Below are 24,280 nucleotides of genomic sequence, written 5' to 3' on the forward strand. Positions count from 1 at the left end.
CCCTTCTGAAAGTCTCCCACTGCTTTGATGTGGATTTTCCTATAAGTAGCTGCTCCCAGTCCACTTTGGCCAGATCCTGCCTTATCATATTAAAATCGGCCTTCCCCCAATTTAGAACCCTTATTTCCGGGCTGTCTTTGTCTTTTTCCATGACCACCTTAAATCTCACCGAATTATGGTCACTGTCGCCAAAATGCTCTCCTACTGACACTTCCACCACTTGCCCGGCTACATTCCCTAGAATTAGGTCCAGTACCGCCCCCTCTCTTGTAGATAGAGATAAACTATTTCCTCTGGTGGGAGAGTCCAGAACAAGAGGGCTTAATCTTAAAATTAAAGCTTGGCTGCTCAGAGGTGATGTCAGGAAGCAATTCTTCACACAAAGACAAAGGGTAGTGAAAATTAGCACGTGAGTGCTCACCATCAACTCACAACTTGCTCCAGCCATCCTGATTTTCGAGTGGGAGCTTCAATAATAAGTGCAAATTTGTGTCAATTGACATATGCTGGGAAATACCTTGGAGCTGCTCTTGCTCCATCATCATTATCGTAAGTGCGACAGCAACTGACAGATTTACGGCAGCAGAGTGGGACCAGCTCCAAGGGAATTCCTGGAGATAGTTACGACACAGAGGCTATTGTGTCTCCCACCACAAAATTCTGCTCTGACCCACGAACCGTGAACGGTGAGGGTCAGGACGCAGCCATTTCCAGCAATATTTAAAGGGCTCCTCAGCTGCTCTCAGGTAAAATGGCAGAAGATTTAGGAGACATTGGGCTAGATTTTCAGTTGATAGCGCCAGCAGTTAGCGCCTTAAGAGAAGTGATTTTCGGGCGCTATGCGTGTAGCGCCCGTGCGCAGCGCAGTTTGCGCCCCGCCCCAAATTAAGTTGCCCGTTAGCGCCGGCGCAAGGTTTAGCGCCCGCCCGGATGCGCGCGCAGAAAATGACGTCACATCCTCGTGCAACGCCCTTTGTGCGCCCCGATTCCAAACTTCAGTCGGACCGCCCCATTGTGCGGCTGGCGGCCGGAGCGTTTGGAAAAAGGAATGCAACACAACCAGCGCGGGCCCCGGGGGGCGCAAATTAAAGGGGACGTGCTCTCCAGTATAAAGGCCAGCCTTTTTTCAGAAAACACTCTTGTGCAACGCATTTCTGGAGACACAACAAGGAGGATAGCTAACTGGTTTCAAGCAGCAAGAGCTCAGGTATTTTTGGACTCAGGCCAGAGCGCTGCAAGTGGCCTTTTGGAAATTTGAGTGTTTGCCAGGATTTGATGGGGGTTGCATGGGGTGCCAACGCGGAGCTGCAGCTCCATGTCCGTAGGGCTCGCAGACGCATTGTGAGAGGGGCAGCCCTGGCTAGAGGCAGAGGGGGCTACAGGCGTCAGCCACGTAGGCCTTACCCAGTCAGGCTATACCGCCAGCAGCGCTCCTACCTAAACATGAGTGCCGCGCGATGTGTTAAAAGGCTCCGATTCCGAAAGGAGGTGATTGCAGAGATCTGCCACCTGCTTCGCCGAGATCTGCGGCCAAAGCTCAGGTGCAGGACGTCTCTGTCGGTGGAAGTGAAGGTGACGGTGGCATTGAACTTCTATGCCACCGGCTCCTTCCAATACGCTGCTGGGGACATAGCAAACATCTCCCAGTACGGCGCGCATCGCTGCATCCGCCAGGTGACCGAAGCACTGTTCAGAAGGAGAAGCCAATTCATCTCCTTCCCCATGGCCCTGGAGAGCCAGCATCAGCGCGCATTGGGATTTTCCAGACTCGGGGAATTCCCCTTGGTGCAGGGCGCCATTGACTGTACGCATGTGGCTTTGCGGGCCACTCTGGAGCATGGCGAGCAGTATCGCAACAGGAAGGGCTACCATTCTCTGAATGTGCAGCTGGTCTATGACCACAAGCAGCGCATCATGGCAGTCAATGCCAGCTTCCCAGGCAGCAGCCACGATGCCTTTATCCTGCGGCAGAGTACTGTGCATGACATGTTCCAGGCACAGCCTCCCCCAAGAGGATGGCTACTCGGGGACAAAGGCTATCCTTTGTGCACCTGGCTCATGACCCCGCTCCGCGCGCCCAGGACCGCTGCTGAAGAGGCCTACAACGAGAGCCATCAAACCACCCGCAACATCATCGAGCTAACTATTGGGGTCCTCAAGCAGCGGTTCCGCTGCCTTGATCGCTCCGGAGGAGCTCTCCAGTATTCGCCGGACCGGGTCTCCCAATTTGTGGTGGTTTGCTGCATGCTACACAACCTGGCTATCCGCAGGACTCAGGCACTGCCACCTGACGTTGGACCAGCACCTCAGGAGGAGGAGCAGGAGGAGCATGAGGAGGAGGAGGAGGAGGAGCAGGAGTACGTTCCCAGGAGGGAGCGACCAGGGCCAAGGGCCGCACGACGCCACCTTATTACACGGTACTTCTAAGCCCCCTGTCAGGGAATGGCCAGGGGCCATGAGGGAAGATGAATGCAGCCGCTCCGCAAGCCCTCAGCCGGCGAAGCCAACAAACACTAAGAAGAACAACCATGGAGACTGCATGAATAAAGATAATTTTTTATTACACAAAAATGAAAAGCCCTTCCCACATGAATCCCCAAAAACAATAAACGGGCCCCACAAAAAGCCCAACAAACGACTCACTCCCACAAACTGGGGAGGAGTCACTCCACCTTTCTTCAAACCGGGCCTCAACGTCGGCCTAACGCAAAAAATAAGCCCTCCAACAACACAACCATGGGCAAAATAAAGATGGCCACCGCCATATAAAAGGAAAGCTGCCCACACCCTCTACTGAGTGGCCCGCGAGGGCGAGACCTTGCCCAGCCTTTTGCCTCCCCTGCCCGGCCTGCTGCTCCTTCGCAAGCTCTGCCCAGTGGCTGTTGCGAGGCTGGGGGAAGGTGCCTGAGGCTCAGATGCCCTTCCGCCAGATGCCGCTGGGGGGCGGCCTACACGGCGTTTGGGCCTCGAGGGGCCGTCTGCTGAGTGGCGCACCTGAGCCTGGCCACCATCAGCTGCAGCCGCTTGCCCTTGACGCCCCAGTGGGGGAATGGCGGCGACGGATGGCGCAATGTGGGCCAGCTGGCGTCTGGGATGCGCTGGCTGGTGCTGTGGCGCGGTGGCACTCGGCCGGGCCCGCACTGCAGGATCCGCAACAATCAGCCGAGGGGCGGCTTGCTGGGATGGTCCAGCGCGGCGGCTGCCCTGGCGATGCCTGCCTGAGACAGCGCGTGTGGCAGCAGTGAGTGCCCCTGTTGTCCTGGTGTGCGCGCGCATCACATCCGCCAGGGTCTTGACGGCATCAGTCAGCATGCGGCCACTCGCGGCAGTTGCTGCCCCGAACTCGCGCACACTGGTCGCCAGCGACTCGATGGCCTCAGGCATGCGCCCCACCACGCTCATGAGCTCCGTGTGGCGCCGGTCCGAATCCTCGGCCATCTTATCCAGCTTCCGCACCTCCTCCGAGGTGAAGGTGTCCGGACTGGAGTCGCGACTCTCCCGCTGGGGAGGAGGGGGCCGAACTAAGGGACCCTTGCCACGTTGGTGGCGGCGAGTGTGCCGATCAGCAGCACTCCCCTCTGATCCTCCCCCCCTTTGGGGGGAAGGCCGCGGGCAACGCGCACGGCTCCTGGGTGGCTGGACGCCACTGGTCCCAGAAGCTGCATTGCCCTGCGACAGTTCCTCCAGGCACTCGTCCAGTGAGGAGGTGTCAAGCATTTCCTCCTCTCCTGCGGGACGTGACTGTTCCCCCGATGGTCCGGCTTGCTCCTCCTCCTCCTCCTGCTCGGAGGTGCTGTCACTGGCAGCTTCAGGGTCCTGGTCGTCACCAGCTGAAAGCAGGAATGCACAAGAGTAGCTTCAGAGTGAGGAGACGGCGTCAGCGAGGGAGTTAGGACTGGTGGCATTCAGCGCATTGGTGGGACAGTGGCAAAGGAGGTAGCTCGGATGGGCCAGTGCGACGCGAGAGGGCCAAAAGGCGAGGTCCTTACCATTGCCGGGCAGTGGAGGGTCGGATACTCCGCACGCTGTGGGGACGATCACACGGACTCCCATGAGCACACACACGCGCTCCTCCAGCCGAGTGAGCTTCTGCAGCTTGGCGCGGCCACCCCTGGCACGGGCCTGGCGATTAAAGGCTACTTTAGCCTGCAAGAGAAAGGACGGGCTGTAAGTGCGCAGTGAAGCCCTGATGTAGTGTGCACAGCCTCCCATGGTGGAATAGCTTGGCCAGAGTGAAGCCCTGATGTAGTGTGCACAGCCTCCCATGGTGGAATAGCTTGGCCAGAGTGAAGCCCTGATGTAGTGTGCACAGCCTCCCATGGTGGAATAGCTTGGCCAGAGTGAAGCCCTGATGTAGTGTGCACAGCCTCCCATGGTGGAATAGCTTGGCCAAAGTGTAGAGTGCCGAATGGCCATTTGATGCTCATGACTGTCCCAATGCTGCTGGCTGAGGGCTGGCCAATAGGAATTTCAGCTCCCTTTGCCCATCATGTCAGGTGTACATGCAAGAATGAGGAGGAGACTGGAAAGGCTACTCACCTTCACAATCCTGGTCAGGTCGTTGTATTTTTTACGACATTGTTTGTGGGTCCTGGGGGCATCGCCGGTGAACGTCACCCTCTGGGCGATCTGCTTCCAGGCTTTGGTGTAGTCGTGGTGGGTTGGATTCCTCCCACTCTCTGGGAACAAGATCTTGCGCCTCACCTCCAGAGCTGTGACCATTATGTCCAGATCACCCTCTGAGAAGCGCAGGGCACGCTGACGGGCCTTCTCTGGCGTTGCCATGACTCCCTGGGGCTGAGCAGCAGTGTTGAGGCCTCTTTGCAAGGCTGCAGTGTGCAGGGCGTGGCAGCAGACCAATTCGTCCCTTCCCCCTTTAAGAGCTGGTCGGCGCCACGGGGTCTGCTGTCAGTCCAAAAATGACCGCACCCGCGCTGCGCCCCGCCTGGGCGCTATCCCTCTGGACCGCCGGCTTAGCGCCTAAAGATAGTAGTGGAACGCCTCTTTTAGCGCTCCACCAACCTCTTAGGGCGAAGCCACTGAATTCCCGGCAACGGGGCGCTACTTTGGGGCGGGCGCTAACTTCGGGCGGGCGCTAAGGTTAGCGCCCCAAAACTGCCTATACTGAAAATCTAGCCCATTATGTTTGCATAAAATAGTGCTTTTAACTACTGAGATGATTGCAAATTGCTTGCAGTTGGTGTAAAATATTCTAAAGTCTTCAGCTGCTTCTGGAATCACACTTTCTGGGGGACTTCATGAGGGTCCCTCTGGGAATTCCACTCCGGAAGAGGAGGAGGAATATTGAAGAGGAGAAGAAGGAGGAAGATTGAGGAGGAGAAAGATGAGGAATAAATGGAGAAGGAGCAGGATAAGAGGAGGAGGTGGATGAGAGGAGGAGGAGGAAGACGATGCGGAGGAGGATGCAGAGGAGCACCCCCAGGTCTCTCTGTTCCTGCACCTCCTTTGAAATTGTACCATTTAATTTATATTGCATCTCCTCATTCTTCCTACAAAAATGTATCACTTCACACTTCTCTGCGTTAAGTTGCATCTGCCATGTGTCTGCCCATTTTACCAGTCTGTCTATGTCCTCCTCAGGTCAGTTACTATCCTCCTCACTGTTTACTACATTTCCGAATTTCATGTCATCTGCAAATTTGAAATTATATCCTGTACCCCCAAGTCCAGGTCATTAATATATATCAAAAAGAGCAGTGGTCCTAATACTGAACCCTGGGGAACACCACTGTATATATCCCTGTACATGGGTTCCTAGGCTTTATAAATAGAGGAATAGAGTACAAAAGCAAGGAAGTTATTCTAAACCTTTATAAAAGACTGGTTTGTCCTCAGCTGGAGTATTGTGGCCAATTCTGGGCACCGCACTGTAAGAAGGATGTCAAGACCTTGGAGAGGGTGCAGAGGACATTTACTAGAATAGTACCAGGGATGAGGAACTTCAGTTATGTGGAGAGACTGGAGAAGATGGTATTGTTCTCCTTAGAGCAGAGAAGGTTAAGAGGAGATTTAATAATGTACAAAATTATGAGTGGTTTTGATAGAGTAATTAAGGAGAAGCTGTTTGCAGTGACAGAAGGATCAATAACTAGACGACACAGATTTAAGGTGCTCCCCCAGTGACTACAGCATGGGGGTGAGAAGTACAGCATCTGCCCGACCCACCGCTGGCCTAATCTACGTTAGAGCTGTAAATCTTCTCCACTCAGACACATCACACATCACACAATATTAATGCTACTATCAAATTCATAAGAAGTCCCAAAAGGTTCCATTCCTATTTTAAACATATAAGTGTACAAATGAATTGGCAATATTAGCAGATAAATGCTTAACACACTCATATGGGCAATAAATGGAGCCTTGGCAGTGTCGCTAACACACGCTCCAAGAACAGATATAAAAATAACATACCTCTGTCCATTGATTTAACAGAGGTGCTTACTTTAAATGGGTTAACACCTCGTTAAAATAACAGATAGAGGAATGTGCATATAAATGTTTTGAATGTTCATCCACAAATGCTGCTAACAGTAATTTCTGTTTAATATTACTCTTTAATCAACAAATTAATGCTTTGTTCACGATATCAAAAGATTACCCTGTAATCGGATCATCTTTAATCTTCAATACTGTTGGAGCAGAGCCAGAATTAATTCAATATTCTGGGAAAACCATGCAGTAGGCAACACCCTCTACTGATGATTCTGTACATATCAATAATGAGGTTATTGGAATCAATCTAATTCTCCTCTACTCTGACTTTCTGCAGCAACTGGAGAAAATGCATACAGAAACAAAAGGCAGAAGAATTCAGGGATGGAGTTCCAAACAGTAGGATTCAGGCAGCTGAAAGCCTCGATACCAATACAAGGGCAAAGGAAGGGCAGAATACACAAAAAGCCAGAGTTGGAGGATCAAAGGGTGCAGGAAATACAAAGCTGAAGGAGGTTGCAGAGATAGGGCAGGGCAAGATGAGATGAAGGTGTAGGAAATTTGAAGATGAGGTCCAGGATTTTAAATGTAATGCATCGGGGGACAGGGGGTCAATGTGGGACAGCAAGGGTTCCTAACTCGCACCAAGTCCCATTCACCCATCATACCTGTGCTTGCCAACCTACATTAGCTCGTTAAAGGCGCTATATAAATACACGTTGCTGTTGTGAGGGCAATGGGTGAGCAGGACTTAGTGCAATGCAGGGTACAGACATCTGAGCTTTGGAGAAGTTGGAATTTATGGTAAGTTGAGAGGAGAGCTAAGGGGAATTGGTGAAAGGCCCAGGACAGAGCGTGGACCTGAGCGGGAGCAGCGAAGGCAGCAGCAGCAGCAGCATAAAGGGAGAGGTGGAGAAGGCCCAGGGCAGAGTGTGGACCTGAGCGTGAGCAGCGGCAGCAAAGGCAGCATAAAGGGAACTGAGCGGCAATTCAAAAAAAAACACAAGGCATGACATCACAGGATAGCTGGTACCTGATTGGTTGATAAAGGTCACACCATTTTTTTTTTCTTCATGTTAGGGGCCGGGGTTAAATAGCTGGTTAGGGATAAAGCAGGAGCTTGGAGATTAGTAACTTAATACTGTGGCAGAGCCACTCAGGGATTCTGAGCAACTGGATATAATTCCCTTTAATGATGTTTTGCTCCAACCTAAGCCTGTACCAGTCTGTTAGTGATTTCTGTGTTTGTACATACTGTTTGCATGTACGGAGCGCGGTCCCTTTAAGACTGCAGCAAAGCACGGGTAAACGCGATGACGTCATGCCGCTAATCATGTGACCACCCAAGTGCGGGAGAAACGTGATGACGTCATGACGCCATCCACGGGACCGCCCTGGCAGTCCTCGTGGAGCCGCCGACCAGCAAAGACCTGTTTTCGTGGTTCTCCTGTACAAACTGTTTAAACTCGTTAGTTTTGAATTAAAACTCGTTTGTTTGAACGCCTGAGTCGAACTCAGTTCTTAGATAGGAATTAGAACCAATTCCTACAATACTATATTAAATTAGTAACTGTTAATACTATATCATATTAATAACTTGAATTAGATATATCTTAGTCTTAAGTTTCTATAAGGTTAGTTAATAGTCGAATAAATAAAGACATGGCAGGGCAGCTCAGTCCAGCGGAATGCACATCCTGTGCCATGTGGGAACTCCAGGACGCTTCCCGTGTCCTGGAAAACCATGTCTGCAGCAGCTGGCGTCACTGCGGTGCATCCGCAAGGCTGAGAGCTACGTGGATAGCACATTTCAGGAGGTGGTCACGCCGTAGCTAAGGAGTGTGCAGGCAGAGAGGGAATGGGTGACCACCAGGCAGGTAGTGCAGGAGACCCCTGAGTGCATCGTGCTCTCCAACCAGTATTCTGTTCTGAGTATTTGTGTGGGCGATGGTTCTTCTGGGGAGTACAGCCAGAGCCAAGTCCACGGCACCACGGGTGGCTCAGCTGTACACGGGGTGGGGTGGGGGGTGGAGGAGGAAGATAGGGAAAGCAATAGTGTAGGGGATTCAATAGTTAGGGGAGCAGACAGGCGTTTCTGTGGCCGCAGACGTGACTCCAGGATGGCATGTTGCCTCCCTGGTGCCAGGATTAACGATGTCACTGAGTGGCTGCAGAACATTCTGAGGGGGGAGAGTGAACAGCCAGAGGCCGTGGTCCATATTGGTAACAACGATATAGGCAGAAAGATGGATGAGGTCCTGCAGGCAGATCTTAGGGAGCTAGGAAAGAGATTAAAAAGCAGGACCTCAAAAGTAGTAATCTCTGGTTTACTCCTGGTAGAAATAGGAGGTGTGGGATCCGTTCCTTCCCCCCAACGGTAAAAATTGGACTATGAAATATAAAAACCCAGAACTGCACAGCCCGCAAAAAGGGCTCGCCAATAAAGGGTTAATTCAAACATTGCAGCCGAAGCTATGAACCATCAAGAGACTGGATATCAATTTTCGCAATCTAAAATACGAATGCTTCTGAAAAGGAACTTTACGCATATTCATTTACCTTAAGGGGTTACATTGTTCACCTTGGAACATGATATCAGTGCAGGCCTAGACAATGGGCCGGGCCCTGATCATTTGAATACGAATGCTAACAGAAACCAACAATTAGCATATGCAGTCAGAAAGGACCTCAATACATACAAGTATTGGGCAATACAAGGGACAATTTGCCATCAAGAGTTTTCTGCTAGAGACATTCACACATTTTGATACGGCCATCATGTGCACAGGAGGGGGCCAGGAAATGTGTTTCAAGATTGCAAGTTGGTTTTGGTTTAAGGAAAAATCACTTCGAAGAGAGTCGGCGTGGGGCGCTAACGCAAGAACAGCGAGCAGAAAGATTCGGGCCTACAATCAACTCCAGGAGACAGCCGATCGGGAGTGGTGATTGTATGTTTCAGTCAAATCATAGAGGGGGCTTTTGTGATTGAGTCTGAGTAAGTTTGTAAGTTTCAGTCAGATCACAATAAGGGTTTTGTGATTGAGTCTGGGTAACTTTATATGTAACAGTCAAATTGCGGACTGGTTTAACTGTGTCATATTGTGTCGATGCAAATGACCCTTGCGTAGAGGTTTGTATTTTGGGGTTGTTAGCCTAATATAAATCATAGGGATTTATACTGGGGAGGTAATTGTGTGTGTGTGTTCAATAAACGAACGAATCAAAGGTTGAGCCAAAACCCTGTGCCGTGTGTATTTTGTTCTTAAAAATCCTGATGTCTAAGAACTGTGTGTAACGGAGGACCAGTATCAGAGAAAACCCCTTACAAAGGATAGAGTAGATGAATGTGTGGCTGGAGAGATGGTGCAGGAGGGAGGGCTTCAGATTCCTGGGACATTGGGGCTGGTTCTGAGGGAGGTGGGACCTATACAGGCCGAACGGGTTTCACCGCAACAGAGCAGGCACCAATATCCTCGTGGGGAGGTTTGCTAGTGCTGTTGGGGAGGGTTTAAACTAAGTTGGCAGGGGGATGGGCACCAGGATGTAGCATTAGAAATGAGAAACAATGGGCACAAAGGATTGGGAGAGACGGAGAGCACTAAAGTAAGAAATAGTAAGGTATTGGGGGGGTCAGACTAAGAAGAGAACACAGTATGGTCTAAGATAGGTTTACAGTGTATGTATGTGAACGCACAAAGCTTAGTAAATAACGTTGGTGAGCTACAGGCGCAAATAGCTGCATGGGAATATGATGTCGTGGCAATGACGGAGACCTGGCTCAAAAAAGGGTAGGATTGGGTATTAAATATTCCAGGATATAAGGTGTTCAGGAAAGATAGGGAAGGAAAGATAGGTGTGGAAGTATTGGTTAAGGAGAATGTTACAGTGCTGGAGAGAGAGGATGTCCTGGAGGGGTTAAGGACAGGATCTATATGGCTAGAGTTAAAAAATAATAGAGGTGCCATTACACTACTAGGTGTATTCTATAGGCCACCAACTAGTGGGAAAAATATGGAGGGGCAAATTTGCAGAGAAATTACAGAGAGATGCAAGAACTATAGAGTAGTGATAATGGGGGATTTCAACAATCCTAATATAGACTGGGATAGTAATAGTGTAAAGGGCAGGGAGGGGGAAACATTTCTAAAGTGTGTTCAGGAGAACTTTCTTGATCAGTATGTTTCCGGCCCAATGAGGAAGAAGGCATTGGTGGATCTGGTTCTGGGGAATGAGGTAGGTCAATTGGAGCAAGTGTCAAAGTAGGTGAACATTTAGGGAACAGTGATCATAGTATCATAAGGTTTAGATTAGCTATGGAAAAGGACAGGGAGCAATCTAGAGTAAAAATACTTAATTGGAGGAACGCCAATTTTAGTGGGATGAGAACGGACCTGGCCCAGGTAAATTGGAAACAAAGATTGGCAGGCGAAACTGTAGTGGAACAATGCACTGCCTTTAAAGAGGAAATAGTTCGGGTAGAGTCGAGGTATATTCCCACGAGGGGGAAAGGTAGGGCAACTAAAGTCAGAGCTCCCTGGATGACGAAAGAGTTAAAGAGTAAGATAAAGCAGAAAAAGAGCGTGTATGACAGATGTCAGGTCGAGAATACATCTGAGAATCAGGCAAAATATATGATAGGTTAACCTGTAGGTTTGGATAACCTTGTCATGTATATTATAGTTGCGTTAGAAGCCATGCAATTAAAATGTTACTGTAACTGCAAGGCATGATGGGATGCTTGACCAAAACCAGACCAAAGCATAGTGTCAGCATTTAACAGTAGCAGTAGTTGAAATAAAGTTTCTTCATGAAACCTTGAATAAGAACAACGAACAAAGATAATGGTAACTGGAGACTGGATAAGATAAACAAAACTGCAGAAAGGCAGAAGTAAGGACCTTGGGTCCGGGACAGTTGAGATAGCGCGAAGCATCTGCCAAAGCCTACGTAACCGGTAATTAACGGTTGGTTATGTATAAATAAATTGCCACGACCATTGTAAATTTGAGAGACTTCGGTAGGCTGAAGGCTCTCCCCTGCATGCTTGTAATAAAGTTTCTCTCATATCACAGCCTACCCGTGACTCCGAGTGATTTCTTTCCACAACATATAGAAAGTTCAGAGAAGTGCGAAGTGATATATTTTAGTAGAAAGAATGAGGAGAGGAAATATAAACTAAAGGGGACAATCCTAAAGTGGGTGCTTGAACAGTGAGACCTAGGGGTATATGTGCACAAATTGTTGAAGGTGACAGGGCAGGATGAGAAAGCAGTTAAAAAAGCTTACGGGATCCTGGGCTTCATGAATAGAGGTATAGAGTACAATAGTATGGCAATTATGATGGACCTGTATAAAACACAGGTTCGGCCTCAACTGGAGTATTGTGTCCAATTCTGGGCACCGCACTTCAGGAAGGATGTGAAGGCCCTGGAGGGGGTGCAGAAAAGATTTACGAGAATGATTCCAGGGATGAGGGACTTCAGTTACGTGGATAGACTGGAGAAGCTGGGGTTGTTCTCCTTAGAGCAGAGAAGATTGAGAGGAGATTTGATAGAGGTGTTCAAAATCATGAGGGGTCTGGACAGTGTAGAGAGAAACTGTTCCAATTGGCAGAGGGGTACAGAACCAGAGGACACAGATTTAAGGTGATTGGCAAAAGAACCAAAGGCGACCTAAGAAAAAACTTTTTTACGCAGCGAGTGGTTAGGATCTGGAATGCACTGCCTGAAAGGGTGGTGGAGGCAGAAAGGGCAGGGGAGTAGCTCTTGCAGAGGTGCTCTTGCAGAGAGGCTCTATGGGCCAAATGGCCTCCTTCTGTGCTGTAACCATTCTATGATTCTAGAAGTAACAAAATGTGGATAAGTGTTTCAGTGGCACTGGGTTGAGGATCTGTTTGATTCCAGGATCTTCCAGCCTCCTAACTGACTTGCCCATGGCCCTTGAGCAAAAACAAGAGAGTTGGCAATGCAAAGAGGTTTCCATTGGGTAACACCAGTCAGCCTAACCTCGGTGGTGGGAAAATTATTGGAAAGAATTCTGAAGGACAGGATAAATCTTCATTTAGAAAGACACGGATTAATCAAGGATAGTCAGCACGGATTTGTTAAGGGAAGGTTGTGTCTGACAAACTTGTTTGAATTTTTTGAGTAGGTAACAAGGAGGGTAGATGAGGGTAGTGTGTTTGGTGTAGTGTATATGGACTTTAGCAAGGCTTTTGATAAGGTTCCACATGGCAGACTGGTCACGAAGTTAAAAGCCCATGGGATCCAGGGCAAAGTGTCAAGTTGGATTCAAAACTGGCTCGGAGACAGGAAGCAGAGGATAATGGTTGATGGGTGCTTTTGTGACTGGAAGGCTGTTTCCAGTGGGGTTCCGCAGGGCTCAGTACTAGGTCCCTTGCTTTTCGTGGTATAGAAACATAGAAACTAGGAGCAGGAGTAGGCCATTCGGCCCTTCGAGCCTGCTCCGCCATTCAACGAGACCATGGCTGATCATCCAAACCCTAGCACCCGGTCCCTACACCGACAGCCATCCCACCCAAGCCCTATCCCCATAACCCCGTAACCCCACGTATTTAATCCCCCCCTAACACTAAGGGCCAATTTTTTTATCATGGCCAATCAACCTAACCCGCACATCTTTGGACTGTGGGAGGAAACCGGAGCACACCCACGCAAACACGGGGAGAATGTGCAAACTCCACACAGACAGCCACCCGAGGCCGGATTTGAACCCGGGTCCCTGGCGCTGTGAGGCAACAGTGCTAACCACTATGCCACCGTGCTGCCCACTCAACGATCAACGATCTTGACATGAATATAGGGGTTATGATTAAGAAGTTTGCAGATGATACTAAAATTGGCTGTGTGGTTGGTAAGGCGGGAAAATCAGATTCAATGAGGTCGGGTTCGGAACCTGCCTCCAACCTGCCTCCGCGGGATTTTGCCGGTGCCGGTTTTGGAGGTCGGGAAACGGTCCCTCCTTCAGCTGGCCATAGCGATACTTGTCATCATTAAATGCTCGTTAAGGGTCTCTCTAAACCTATTTTGAGAGGCCCTCGTGATTTTTCGACGACTTCGGTGTGCTCCACGCACCTCCCGAACCGCACCAGGGTTGGTGGCCTCCTCACAGCTGCAGGTTTAACAAAACATCGTTTATTGCAGCAAGGATTACTTGCAGGTGCCAGACCTTGGCTTTAAAAGGTCTCTGAGCACTTTTAGAAGGCCTTCCGAAGTCGGAGGTGCTGTAGCTTGAATCAATCAACTGTGGGACCTCCTTGGAAGACCCTCTCCCCGCTTGCAATGAGCGCTTCCCCAAAGGAGGCATCTGCAAACAGCATGGGAACCATTCGTTTTCTTTCTGCATAGACCTCAAATGAGGATGAGGACCATCCAGGGCAGCAGCAGAACCAGGCAGCTCAGGAGCAACACCAGCAGGAGCCCCGACCTCCTGCTCAGCCACCTGATGCTGCACAGGGCAGAAGGCACATCGAGGCACCTCGCCGCAGGAGATACCCCCGATAGAGGGTTTACAGATAAAGGATGAGCTACCTCAACATGAGTGAGCAGCAGTGCCAAAGGAGGCTGAGACTTTTGCGAGAGGTTGTCCGAAAGATCTGCGGCCTGCTGCAGCAAGACCTGGTGCCCAGAGGATCGGTTGGACACCGCTTACCAGTGGCTGTCAAAGTCACCACCGCACTCAACTTCTTTGCCTCAGGCTCCTTCCAGGGATCATCAGCAGACATCAGTGGCATCTCCAAGTCAGCCGCCCACAGTTGCATCACGCAGGTTACCGATGCCCTTTTTGCTAAGGCCCACAATTACATCCAGTTCACAAGGGATCAAGCAAGTATAACCTCCCGTTCGGTTGGCTTTGCAAATATGGCAGGCATGCTAATGGTGCAGGGCGTCATAGACTGCACACATGTGACCCTTAGGGCACCCCAGCACAACCCAGCTATCTTTGTCAACCAAAAGGGCTTCCACTCCCTCAACGTTCAGCTGGTGTGTAACCACAAGAAGGAGTTCTTGCAAGTTTGCGCCAAGTTCTGTGGAAGTTGCCATGACTCTTTCATCCTGCGGCACTCTAGTGTTCCTCCGCTTTTCAATCCAATAAACCAACATAACGGATGGCTCCTTGGTGACAAAGTCTACTCCCTGAAGAAGTGGCTAAAGACGCCAATCAGGAGGCCAGCTAACGAGGCTTAAGAGCGCTACAACACCAGCCACACTTCGACCAGGTCCATCATAGAGCAAACCATTGGGTTGTTGAAGATGCGCTTCCGTTGCCTTGACCGATCAGGTGGAGCCCTGCAGTATACACCATATGGGGTCTCCAGAATGGTCGTGGTCTGCTGTGCACTGCACAACATCGCACAGCGTCGTGGCTTGCAGCTTCCTGATGAGCAAGTGGCTCAGTTCCAGCCCTCCTGAGATGAGGGTGAGGAGGAGGAGGAGCGGGAGCAGGAGGCGGTCAGAGCGCCGGTGGTTCGACCAGCGGCAGCAGCAGCACGCGCGCACATGGCTGCCCGGGATGCAAGGGATGAACTTATCCTGGACAGATTTGCATAGGTTGCCCAAGTTGGCACATGTCCTTGGCTCCAGCCTAGGACATCATTGACAATGGACATGTATCTCTGGCCTCCTTTCACTCAGGCCACCAACCAGACAACGCAAGTGTGGCGGAGGCTGCAATGTGGAGCTGCCTAAGGCGAACGAACAGATGCCATAATGCCAACATTTTAGCTTCAAATCATTTTAATGCTTTCCAACAGGGATGGCATTTCAACAATATACATAAACATTCTCCCAATCTGCACACAGATCTGGAGGTTATATCCCTTGCCAGCTGTACCCACAGAGGTTTCTTTGGCAAGCCTCTTCCTCCCAGATGAGTGGAAGAGCACCTCCATGCAAGCTGTCACCCCCGCAAACAACTTATGCAGCGCTTCATCCAAGAGCCTCGGGAAGGCCCTTGCCTTGGAATTGGACATAGTGGTTTCTTAGAATATGTTGCAGGTGGTGCAGGATAGGCAGAAATCCTGTGGAATGAGCCAAGGGAGCAAGAAGCCATAAAATCAGACTGGAAAAGTGTTGTCAACAGAGGCGAGTTTCAGTCCCAAAACACTAATTGACCAAGGGCATCCCACACCTCTGAAATCAAGTGGCCAATCATGGGAAAATCGCAAATTTTTGAAAACTATCAGTGGAGGCAGGTTTCAAACCCACCCAAACTGAAACCTGCCTCCATCGAGAAAATCACCCCCCGAAGCTCCAGGAATGCAACTTGGGAGAGGAGGCAGGAGAGGGTGAAGCAAGTGGACATGTCCCCACTGAGAGTTCACTGTTCTCTTTCCATCCTTACTGCCCAATCCTGGTCAGTGCATCTAAAAATGTCACCTTTCACTACCTTCAGCTGCAGATGAGAGTGATGATGAATTGGTGCACATTTATCAAATCCATAATTGGTATTTCTGTTTGCTCCTTTTTAGGTTTTCACAGTAATAGAATCAGCAAGAAGCCCCTCATCGGGCACCAGTTACAATTCTAAGATTTGGCATGCAGCTGCCCAGCTTCAGCCCCTGGGGGTGGGGAATAGATGGAGAGCGTGCAGCAAACCAGCTTCAGCCCCTGGTGGGGCGGGGGGTGGGGTATAGATGGAGAATGTGCAGCAGACCAGCTTTAGTCTCTGGGGGAGGGTATAGATGGAGAGTGTGCAAGGAGCCCAGCTTTAGTTGCTTAATTGTCCACCATCATTCACGACTGGATGTGGCAGGACTGCAGAGCTTTGATTTGATCTGTTGATTGTGGGATCGCTTAGCTCTGTCTATAGCATGCGACTTCTGCTGTTTAGCATGCATGTAGTCCTGTGTTGCAGCTTCCCCAGGTTGGCACCTCATTTTTAGGTACACCTGGTGCCGCTCCTGGCATGCTCTTCTACACTCCTAATTGAACCAGGGTTGGTCCCCTGGCTTCATGGTAACAGTAGAGTGAGGGATATGCCGGGCCATGAGGTTATAGATTATGGTTGTACACAATTCTGCTGCTGCTGATGGCCCATGGATGCCCAGTTTTGAGCTGTTAGATCTGTTCTGAATCTATCCCATTTAGCACGGTGGTCATGCCACACAAGACAATGGAGGGTGTCCTCAGTGTGAAGATAGGACTTTGTCTCCACAAGGACCGTGCGGTGATCACTGCTACCAATACCATCATGGACAGATGCATCTGCGACAGTTGGATTGGTGAGGACGAGGTCAAATATGTTTTTCCTTCATGTTGGTTTTCTCACAACCTGCCGCAGGCCCAGTCTGGCAGTTATGTCCTTCAGGACTCGGCCAGCTCGGTCAGTAGTGGTGCTACCAAGCCACTCTTGCTGATGGACATTGAAGTCCTCCATCCAGAGTACATTCTGTGCCCATGCTACCCTCCAAGCTTCTTCCAAGTGGTGTTCAACATGGAGGAGTACTGATTCATCAGCTGAGGGAGGGCGGTAGGTGGTAATCAGCAGGAGGTTTCCTTGCCCATGCTTGACCTGAAGCCATGAGACTCCATGGGGTCCGGAGTCTATGTTGAGGACTCCTAGGGCCACTCCCTCTCGACTGTATACCACTGTGCCGCCACCTCTGGTGGGTCTGTCCTGCTGGTGGGGTAGGACATATCCAGGTATGGTGAAGGAGGAATCTGGGATATTGGCTGAAAGGTATGATTCTGTGAGTATGACTATGTCAGGCCATTGCTTGACTAATATGTGGGACAGCTCTCCCAATTTTGGCACAAGTTCCCAGATGTTAGTGAGGAGGACTTTGCAGGGTCGACTGGGCTGGGTGTGCCATTGTCATGTCCGAAGCTGGTGCCTAGAACGATGCTGGGTGGTCCATCCGGTTTTATTCTTATTATTTTTTCCGTAGCAGTTTTGGTACAACTGAGTGGCATGCTAAGCCATTTCAGAGGGCAGTTAAGAGTCAACCACATTGCTGTGGGTCACATTTTTTTTCATTCGTTCATGGGATTTGGGCATCGCTGGCAAGGCCACCATTTATTCCCCGTCCCAAGTTGCCCTTGAGAAGATGGTGGTGAGCTGCCTTCTTGAACTGCTGCAGTCCGTGTGGTGAAGGTACTCCCACAGTGCTGTTAGAGAAGGAGTTCCAGGATTTTGACCCAGCGATGATATACTTCCAAGTCAGGATGGTATGTGACTTGGGGGGGAATTTGGAGGTGGTGGTGTTCCCATGCAGCTGCTGCCCTTGTCCTTCTAGGTGGTAGAGGCCACGGGTTTGGGAGGTGTTGCCGAAGAAGCCATGGCGAGTTGCTGCAGTGCATCTTGTAGATGGTACACACTGCAGCTATGGTGCGCCGGTGGTGGAGGGAGTGAATGTTTAAGGTGGTGGATGGGGTGCCAATCAAGCGGGCTGCTTTTTCCTGGATGGTGTCGAGGTCAGATCAGGTAAGATGGTAGATTTCCTTCCCTAAAGGACATTAGTGAACCAGATGGGTTTCTACAACAATCCGGTAGATTCACGGTCACCATTACTGATACTAGTTTTTTATTCCAGATTTAATTAATTGATTGAATTCAAATTCCCCAGCTGCCGTGGTGGGATTTGAACTCACGTCTCTGGATCATTAGTCTAGGCCTGTGGATTACTAGTCCAGTAATATAACAACTATGCTACCATATCCATTACACATTCACACAACCCACACTATTGCAGCCTTCACAGGCATTGCTCACACCTCAGAAACATCTTACAGCTATTTAACCATGTGAGGCATCACACACAAACACACACACCTGCCAATACACTCATTCACAATCACCAGTCTTTCTCTTCCAGGACAAGATAACACATAACAGGCACCAGCAGGGCCTGATTGAGGGAGGGGAAGCATGACTCCATGAGATCACTCCCCTTGAGGAGGCAGTGCTGGTGGTAATCGGGAGGGGAGTGGCACATGACGTGGCCACAGGCAGAGCAGGGGACATATCGCCTAGATATATGGCCACAGCTTCCTTATATATCCACAACTATTCCTGATCCCTAATCCCCCAAAGCTATCCTCACTCCCAAGCTCCATATGGTCTCACATCCTGTTATGTGGCCACACGCACTGCACCCTAACCCTGCCAGCTTTATCATTGCAAGCTACCAGGAACAAGATCTACCTTGCCCTCTGGAGGAACTGGAAGAGGAGGAAGAGCCACTTACCCCCCACCTCCCCAGAGGAAGAGGAGGAGGAGAGTGAGGAATAAGGCACTGCTCCAATTGCTACCACCAACGCAGGCACTAGCTCAGAGACCGGCACTATGCGTAACTTAGAGACTGGGGTAGAACACAGATCATCACAGTGGGACACACCGAGCACTAGTGGGCAGCAGCTCGCCAGGCGGAAGGGACACCGGGGGGTGGGGGGGGTGGTGGCGGGCAAGGTCGCATACTAGTTGCACTCGCTTCTCCTGGTCCACAGGAAAACTTCAAAATTTTTTAATTATCTACTTACCTGGGCCACTTGTGGCCCTGGAGCCTTCTCATGCCAGCGGGTATGATCGGCACAGTGCGCAAGTCATGCAGCCTGGGTGAAAATAACATCACCATCTGAATGATGTCATCAGGCCCCAATTTTTGCATCTCAATGAGGCCCTCACTAGCCTGGGGCGAGGGGCTTTGAGGCTGTCTAAAACTCACCTGTTAAAATGGCATGGGGCACACGTGCAGTGTGAAGAAGGCGTGTAGCACACTGCCATAAGGGTTAATATCGGAGCTATCATTTCTAAACTCTTGGCAATTTGCTTCCTCATCTCCCTCAGGATCCTAGGATGTATCCCGCTGGCCCTGGCACTTTGTCTTCCTTTAGCCAAACTAATTTATCTAAAATTTTCCTATTATCCATCACAATATCAGGATTCAACTAGTCTGTGATAGCAGAAAAGGAAGGAGAGAAGGTCCCTCATCGATGAGTTAGTAAGCAGGCAGCATCATTCGAAGATCATCGCCAAAAGAATCAGAAAGAGGTTAGAACAATTTTTTCTGCTCGGGTCATTACGACCTGGAATACCCAATTAAAAACAGTGCTGCTAGCAGAATCCAAAAAAGCTTTTGAAGGGGAAACGGATAAGTATTTGGAAAGGAAAATTTAGAAGGGTGCGAGGAAAGGTAGGGGAATGGAGGACAGGGGATAGCTCTGTTAGAGAGCCAGCACAGGCACGATGAGCTGAATGGCTTCTTGTGCTGTAAAATACCATGGGGTAAAAATTGGGTAGCGCTCAAGAGGAGTGCCGAGCTCACAGAGAGCAGCTGGCACCCCGCGGGGAGGCTTCACGGGGGCCGGAGTCAGCAACGGGGGCAGGTGCTGGCAGGCGGCCAGCAACAAAAATGGCCGCCCGCCACCTCCCCTTTAACTAGCGCCACCCTGGCCGCAGGTAGGCCCCCTTGACTCCGGCGGACATAGTGTCCGGTGGTAAGTTGGGGGGCATCACCCAATATTACAGCCGGGGCACGAGCGGGGCGCAGCGCACGGCAATGACGTCATCGCCGGCGGCGCAGCGCCACGCAACGCTAACGGTTAGCACCGCCACTAACCTCCCGCTGAATTTTGCCCTCTTAGGGCACTAACGAGAGGCGCAAATCAACCGAATTTGATGAGTTCACCTTCTCATTTTTTATTTTTTTATTTTCATAAGTACTTGGTAGTTCCTCATGAGCACTTTTCTAATTATGTTCCTCGCTCACAAATTTTATGTTCCCTGCTTCTTCAGTTCAGGTTTGTTGTTTTACTTTAAGCAGATCAACAAAGTGTGACTGCAAAAGTGTGACTGTGTTAGAAAAAAGGTAACAGAAAAGGAGTTACAGGAGGCTAGTATTACACAATGTGTTAGGTGCAAGCCTTTTAACATACAACAAATATGATAATATATAAAAAATAATAATGTAAGGTTATTACTAACATTAACAAGATATCAAGCCAAAACCATGGCAGCAGTCACCATTGGCTACTTTATTTATTTTGTAAATAATTTTTTTAAAGAATTATATTAACAATGAAAAACTATCAAAGAACATACTGAGAATATTAAGCTACCATGATGGTCTACCATAAACTGCCGATGCATGAAGCTGTTCATGTCTAATAAAAAAAAGCTGCTGCTCCAACAAATGCTGGGACCTTAGACACAGTGAAGCAGGAGAGCTCCACGTGGTTGGCATTGACTAGCATCAGTGCATTTAAAATATTACTAGGAACACTGTCCACTGCATGGTTCCCCAGAACATTGATCAGAACCGGGCTCAACTCTAGCAATGTGTAGAGGATGCTGATAACACCAGGACAGGCCAATGGACTTCCATGAAGGTCAATTGCATTTAAACATCCATCTTTGCACATGATAACCTCTTAAAAGTTTTTAAAAATATGAAATACTTATGTATGTCCCATGCCCTGTCCAGTTACTTTTAGATCCAGTTTTCTCACAGACCTTACCTATTGAGAAGAGATACATCTTTATTCAGAAGTTTTGCTTTTGTCTCATTTGTATATCTTGCAGCAATTGTACTGATCATTGTTTCAGTAACCGTGCTCTCCTTAATGCCATATTCCCACTGCAAAAACACAGACGTCACATTATTCAAGCTATCAAGAAGCTAGAATTAAGTAAGAATAGTAAGAAAATGTGAAAATTACTACAACTAAAATTCTGCCACATAGTTTTAATAAACAATGGGCTAGATTTTCAGTATAGACAGTTTTGGGGCACTAACCTTAGCGCCCGCCCGAAGTTAGCGCCCGCCCCAAAGTAGCGCCCCGTTGCCGGGAATTCAGTGGCTTCGCCCTAAGAGATTGGTGGAGCGCTAAAAGAGGCGTTCCACTCCTATCTTTAGGCGCTAAGCCGGCGGTCCAGAGGGATAGCGCCCAGGCGGGGCGCAGCGCGGGTGCGGTCATTTTTGGACTGACAGCAGACCCCGTGGCGCCGACCAGCTCTTAAAGGGGGAAGGGACGAATTGGTCTGCTGCCACGCCCTGCACACTGCAGCCTTGCAAAGAGGCCTCAACACTGCTGCTCAGCCCCAGGGAGTCATGGCAACGCCAGAGAAGGCCCGTCAGCGTGCCCTGCGCTTCTCAGAGGGTGATCTGGACATAATGGTCACAGCTCTGGAGGTGAGGTGCAAGATCTTGTTCCCAGAGAGTGGGAGGAATCCAACCCACCACGACTACACCAAAGCCTGGAAGCAGATCGCCCAGAGGGTGACGTTCACCGGCGATGCCCCCAGGACCCACAAACAATGTCGTAAAAAATACAATGATCTGACCAGGATTGTGAAGGTGAGTAGCCTTTCCAGTCTCCTCCTCATTCTTGCATGTACACCTGACATGATGGGCAAAGGGAGCTGAAAGTCCTATTGGCCAGCCCTCAGCCAGCAGCATTGGGACAGTCATGAGCATCACATGGCCATTCGGCACTCTACACTTTGTCCAAGCTATTCCACCATGGGAGGCAGTGCACACTACATCAGGGCTTCACTCTGTCCACGCTATTCCACCATGGGAAGCAGTGCACACTACATCAGGGCTTCACTCTGTCCACGCTATTCCACCATGGGAGGCAGTGCACACTACATCAGGGCTTCACTCTGTCCACGCTATTCCACCATGGGAGGCAGTGCACACTACATCAGGGCTTCACTGCGCACTTACAGCCCGTCCTTTCTCTTGCAGGCTAAAGTAGCGTTTAATCGCCAGGCGCGTGCCAGGGGTGGCCGCGCCAAGCTGCAGAAGCTCACTCGGCTGGAGGAGCGCGTGTGTGAGCTCATGGGAGCCCGTGTGATTGTCCCCACAGCGTGCGGAGTATCCGACCCTCCACTGCCCGGCAATGGTAAGGACCTCGCCTTTTGGCCCTCTCGCGTCGCACTGGCCCATCCGAGCTACCTCCTTTGCCACTGTCCCACCAATGCGCTGAATGCCACCAGTCCTAACTCCCTCGCTGACGCCGTCTCCTCACTCTGAAGCTACTCTTGTGCATTCCTGCTTTCAGCTGGTGACGACCAGGACCCTGAAGCTGCCAGTGACAGCACCTCCGACCAGGAGGAGGAGTAGGAGCAAGCCGGACCTTCGGGGGAACAGTCACGTCCCGCAGGAGAGGAGGAAATGCTTGACACCTCCTCACTGGACGAGTGCCTGGAGGAACTGTCGCAGGGCAATGCAGCTTCTGGGACCAGTGGCGTCCAGCCACCCAGGAGCCGTGCGCGTGGCCCGCGGCCTTCCCCCCAAAGGGGGAAAGGATCAGAGGGGATTGCTGCTGATCGGCACACTCGCCGCCACCAACGCGGCAAGGGTCCGCTAGTTCGGCCCCCTCCTCCCCAGCGGGAGAGTCGCGACTCCAGTCCGGACACCTTCACCTCGGAGGAGGTGCGGAAGCTGGATAAGATGGCCGAGGATTCGGACCGGCGCCACACGGAGCTCATGAGCGTGGTGGGGCGCATGCCTGAGGCCATCGAGTCGCTGGCGACCAGTGTGCGCGAGTTCGGGGCAGCAACTGCCGCGAGTGGCCGCATGCTGACTGATGCCGTCAAGTCCCTGGCGGCTGTGATGCGCGCGCACACCAGGACCATAGGGGTACTCACTGCTGCCACACGCGCTGTCTCAGGCAGGCATCGCCAGGGCAGCCGCCGCGCTGGACCATCCCAGCAAGCCGCCCCTCGGCTGATTGTTGCGGATCCTGCAGTGCGGGCCCAGCCGAGTGCCACCGCGCCACAGCACCAGCCAGCGCATCCCAGACGCCAGCTGGCCCACATTGCGCCATCCGTCGCCGCCATTCCCCCACTGGGGCATCAAGGGCAAGCGGCTGCAGCTGATGGTGGCCAGGCTCAGGTGCGCCACTCAGCAGACGGCCCCTCGAGGCCCAAACGCCGTGTAGGCCGCCCCCCAGCGGCATCTGGCAGAAGGGCATCTGAGCCTCAGGCGCCTTCCCCCAGCCTCGCAGCAGCCACTGGGCAGAGCTTGCGAAGGAGCAGCAGGCCGGGCAGGGGAGGCAAAAGGCTGGGCAAGGTCTCGCCCTCGCGGGCCACTCAGTAGAGGGTGTGGGCAGCTTTCCTTTTATATGGCGGTGGCCATCTTTATTTTGCCCATGGTTGTGTTGTTGGAGGGCTTATTTTTTGCGTTAGGCCGACGTTGAGGCCCGGTTTGAAGAAAGGTGGAGTGACTCCTCCCCAGTTTGTGGGAGTGAGTCGTTTGTTGGGCTTTTTGTGGGGCCCGTTTATTGTTTTTGGGGATTCATGTGGGAAGGGCTTTTCATTTTTGTGTAATAAAAAATTATCTTTATTCATGCAGTCTCCATGGTTGTTCTTCTTAGTGTTTGTTGGCTTCGCCGGCTGAGGGCTTGCGGAGCGGCTGCATTCATCTTCCCTCATGGCCCCTGGCCATTCCCTGACAGGGGGCTTAGAAGTACCGTGTAATAAGGTGGCGTCGTGCGGCCCTTGGCCCTGGTCGCTCCCTCCTGGGAACGTACTCCTGCTCCTCCTCCTCCTCCTCCTCATGCTCCTCCTGCTCCTCCTCCTGAGGTGCTGGTCCAACGTCAGGTGGCAGTGCCTGAGTCCTGCGGATAGCCAGGTTGTGTAGCATGCAGCAAACCACCACAAATTGGGAGACCCGGTCCGGCGAATACTGGAGAGCTCCTCCGGAGCGATCAAGGCAGCGGAACCGCTGCTTGAGGACCCCAATAGTTAGCTCGATGATGTTGCGGGTGGTTTGATGGATCTCGTTGTAGGCCTCTTCAGCAGCGGTCCTGGGCGCGCGGAGCGGGGTCATGAGCCAGGTGCACAAAGGATAGCCTTT

General features: G+C 50.9%; 1 protein-coding gene across 1 annotated transcript in view; it reads right to left on the bottom strand.

Moving 5' to 3' along the window:
• LOC147108459 (uncharacterized) overlaps positions 1-24,280 on the bottom strand; it is a 777,120-nt gene that overhangs the window by 723,311 nt on the left and 29,529 nt on the right. The window contains exon 2 of the mRNA XM_086005101.1: positions 20,934-21,052. Within this exon, the coding sequence (XP_085861227.1) occupies positions 20,934-21,052 (119 nt within the window). The remainder of the gene's footprint in view (positions 1-20,933; positions 21,053-24,280) is intronic.

The sequence above is a fragment of the Somniosus microcephalus genome, chromosome 13 (assembly GCF_052327205.1).
Source record: "Somniosus microcephalus isolate GS21.2 chromosome 13, FLI_Smic_1.0, whole genome shotgun sequence".
Taxonomy (NCBI): Eukaryota; Metazoa; Chordata; class Chondrichthyes; order Squaliformes; family Somniosidae; genus Somniosus; species Somniosus microcephalus.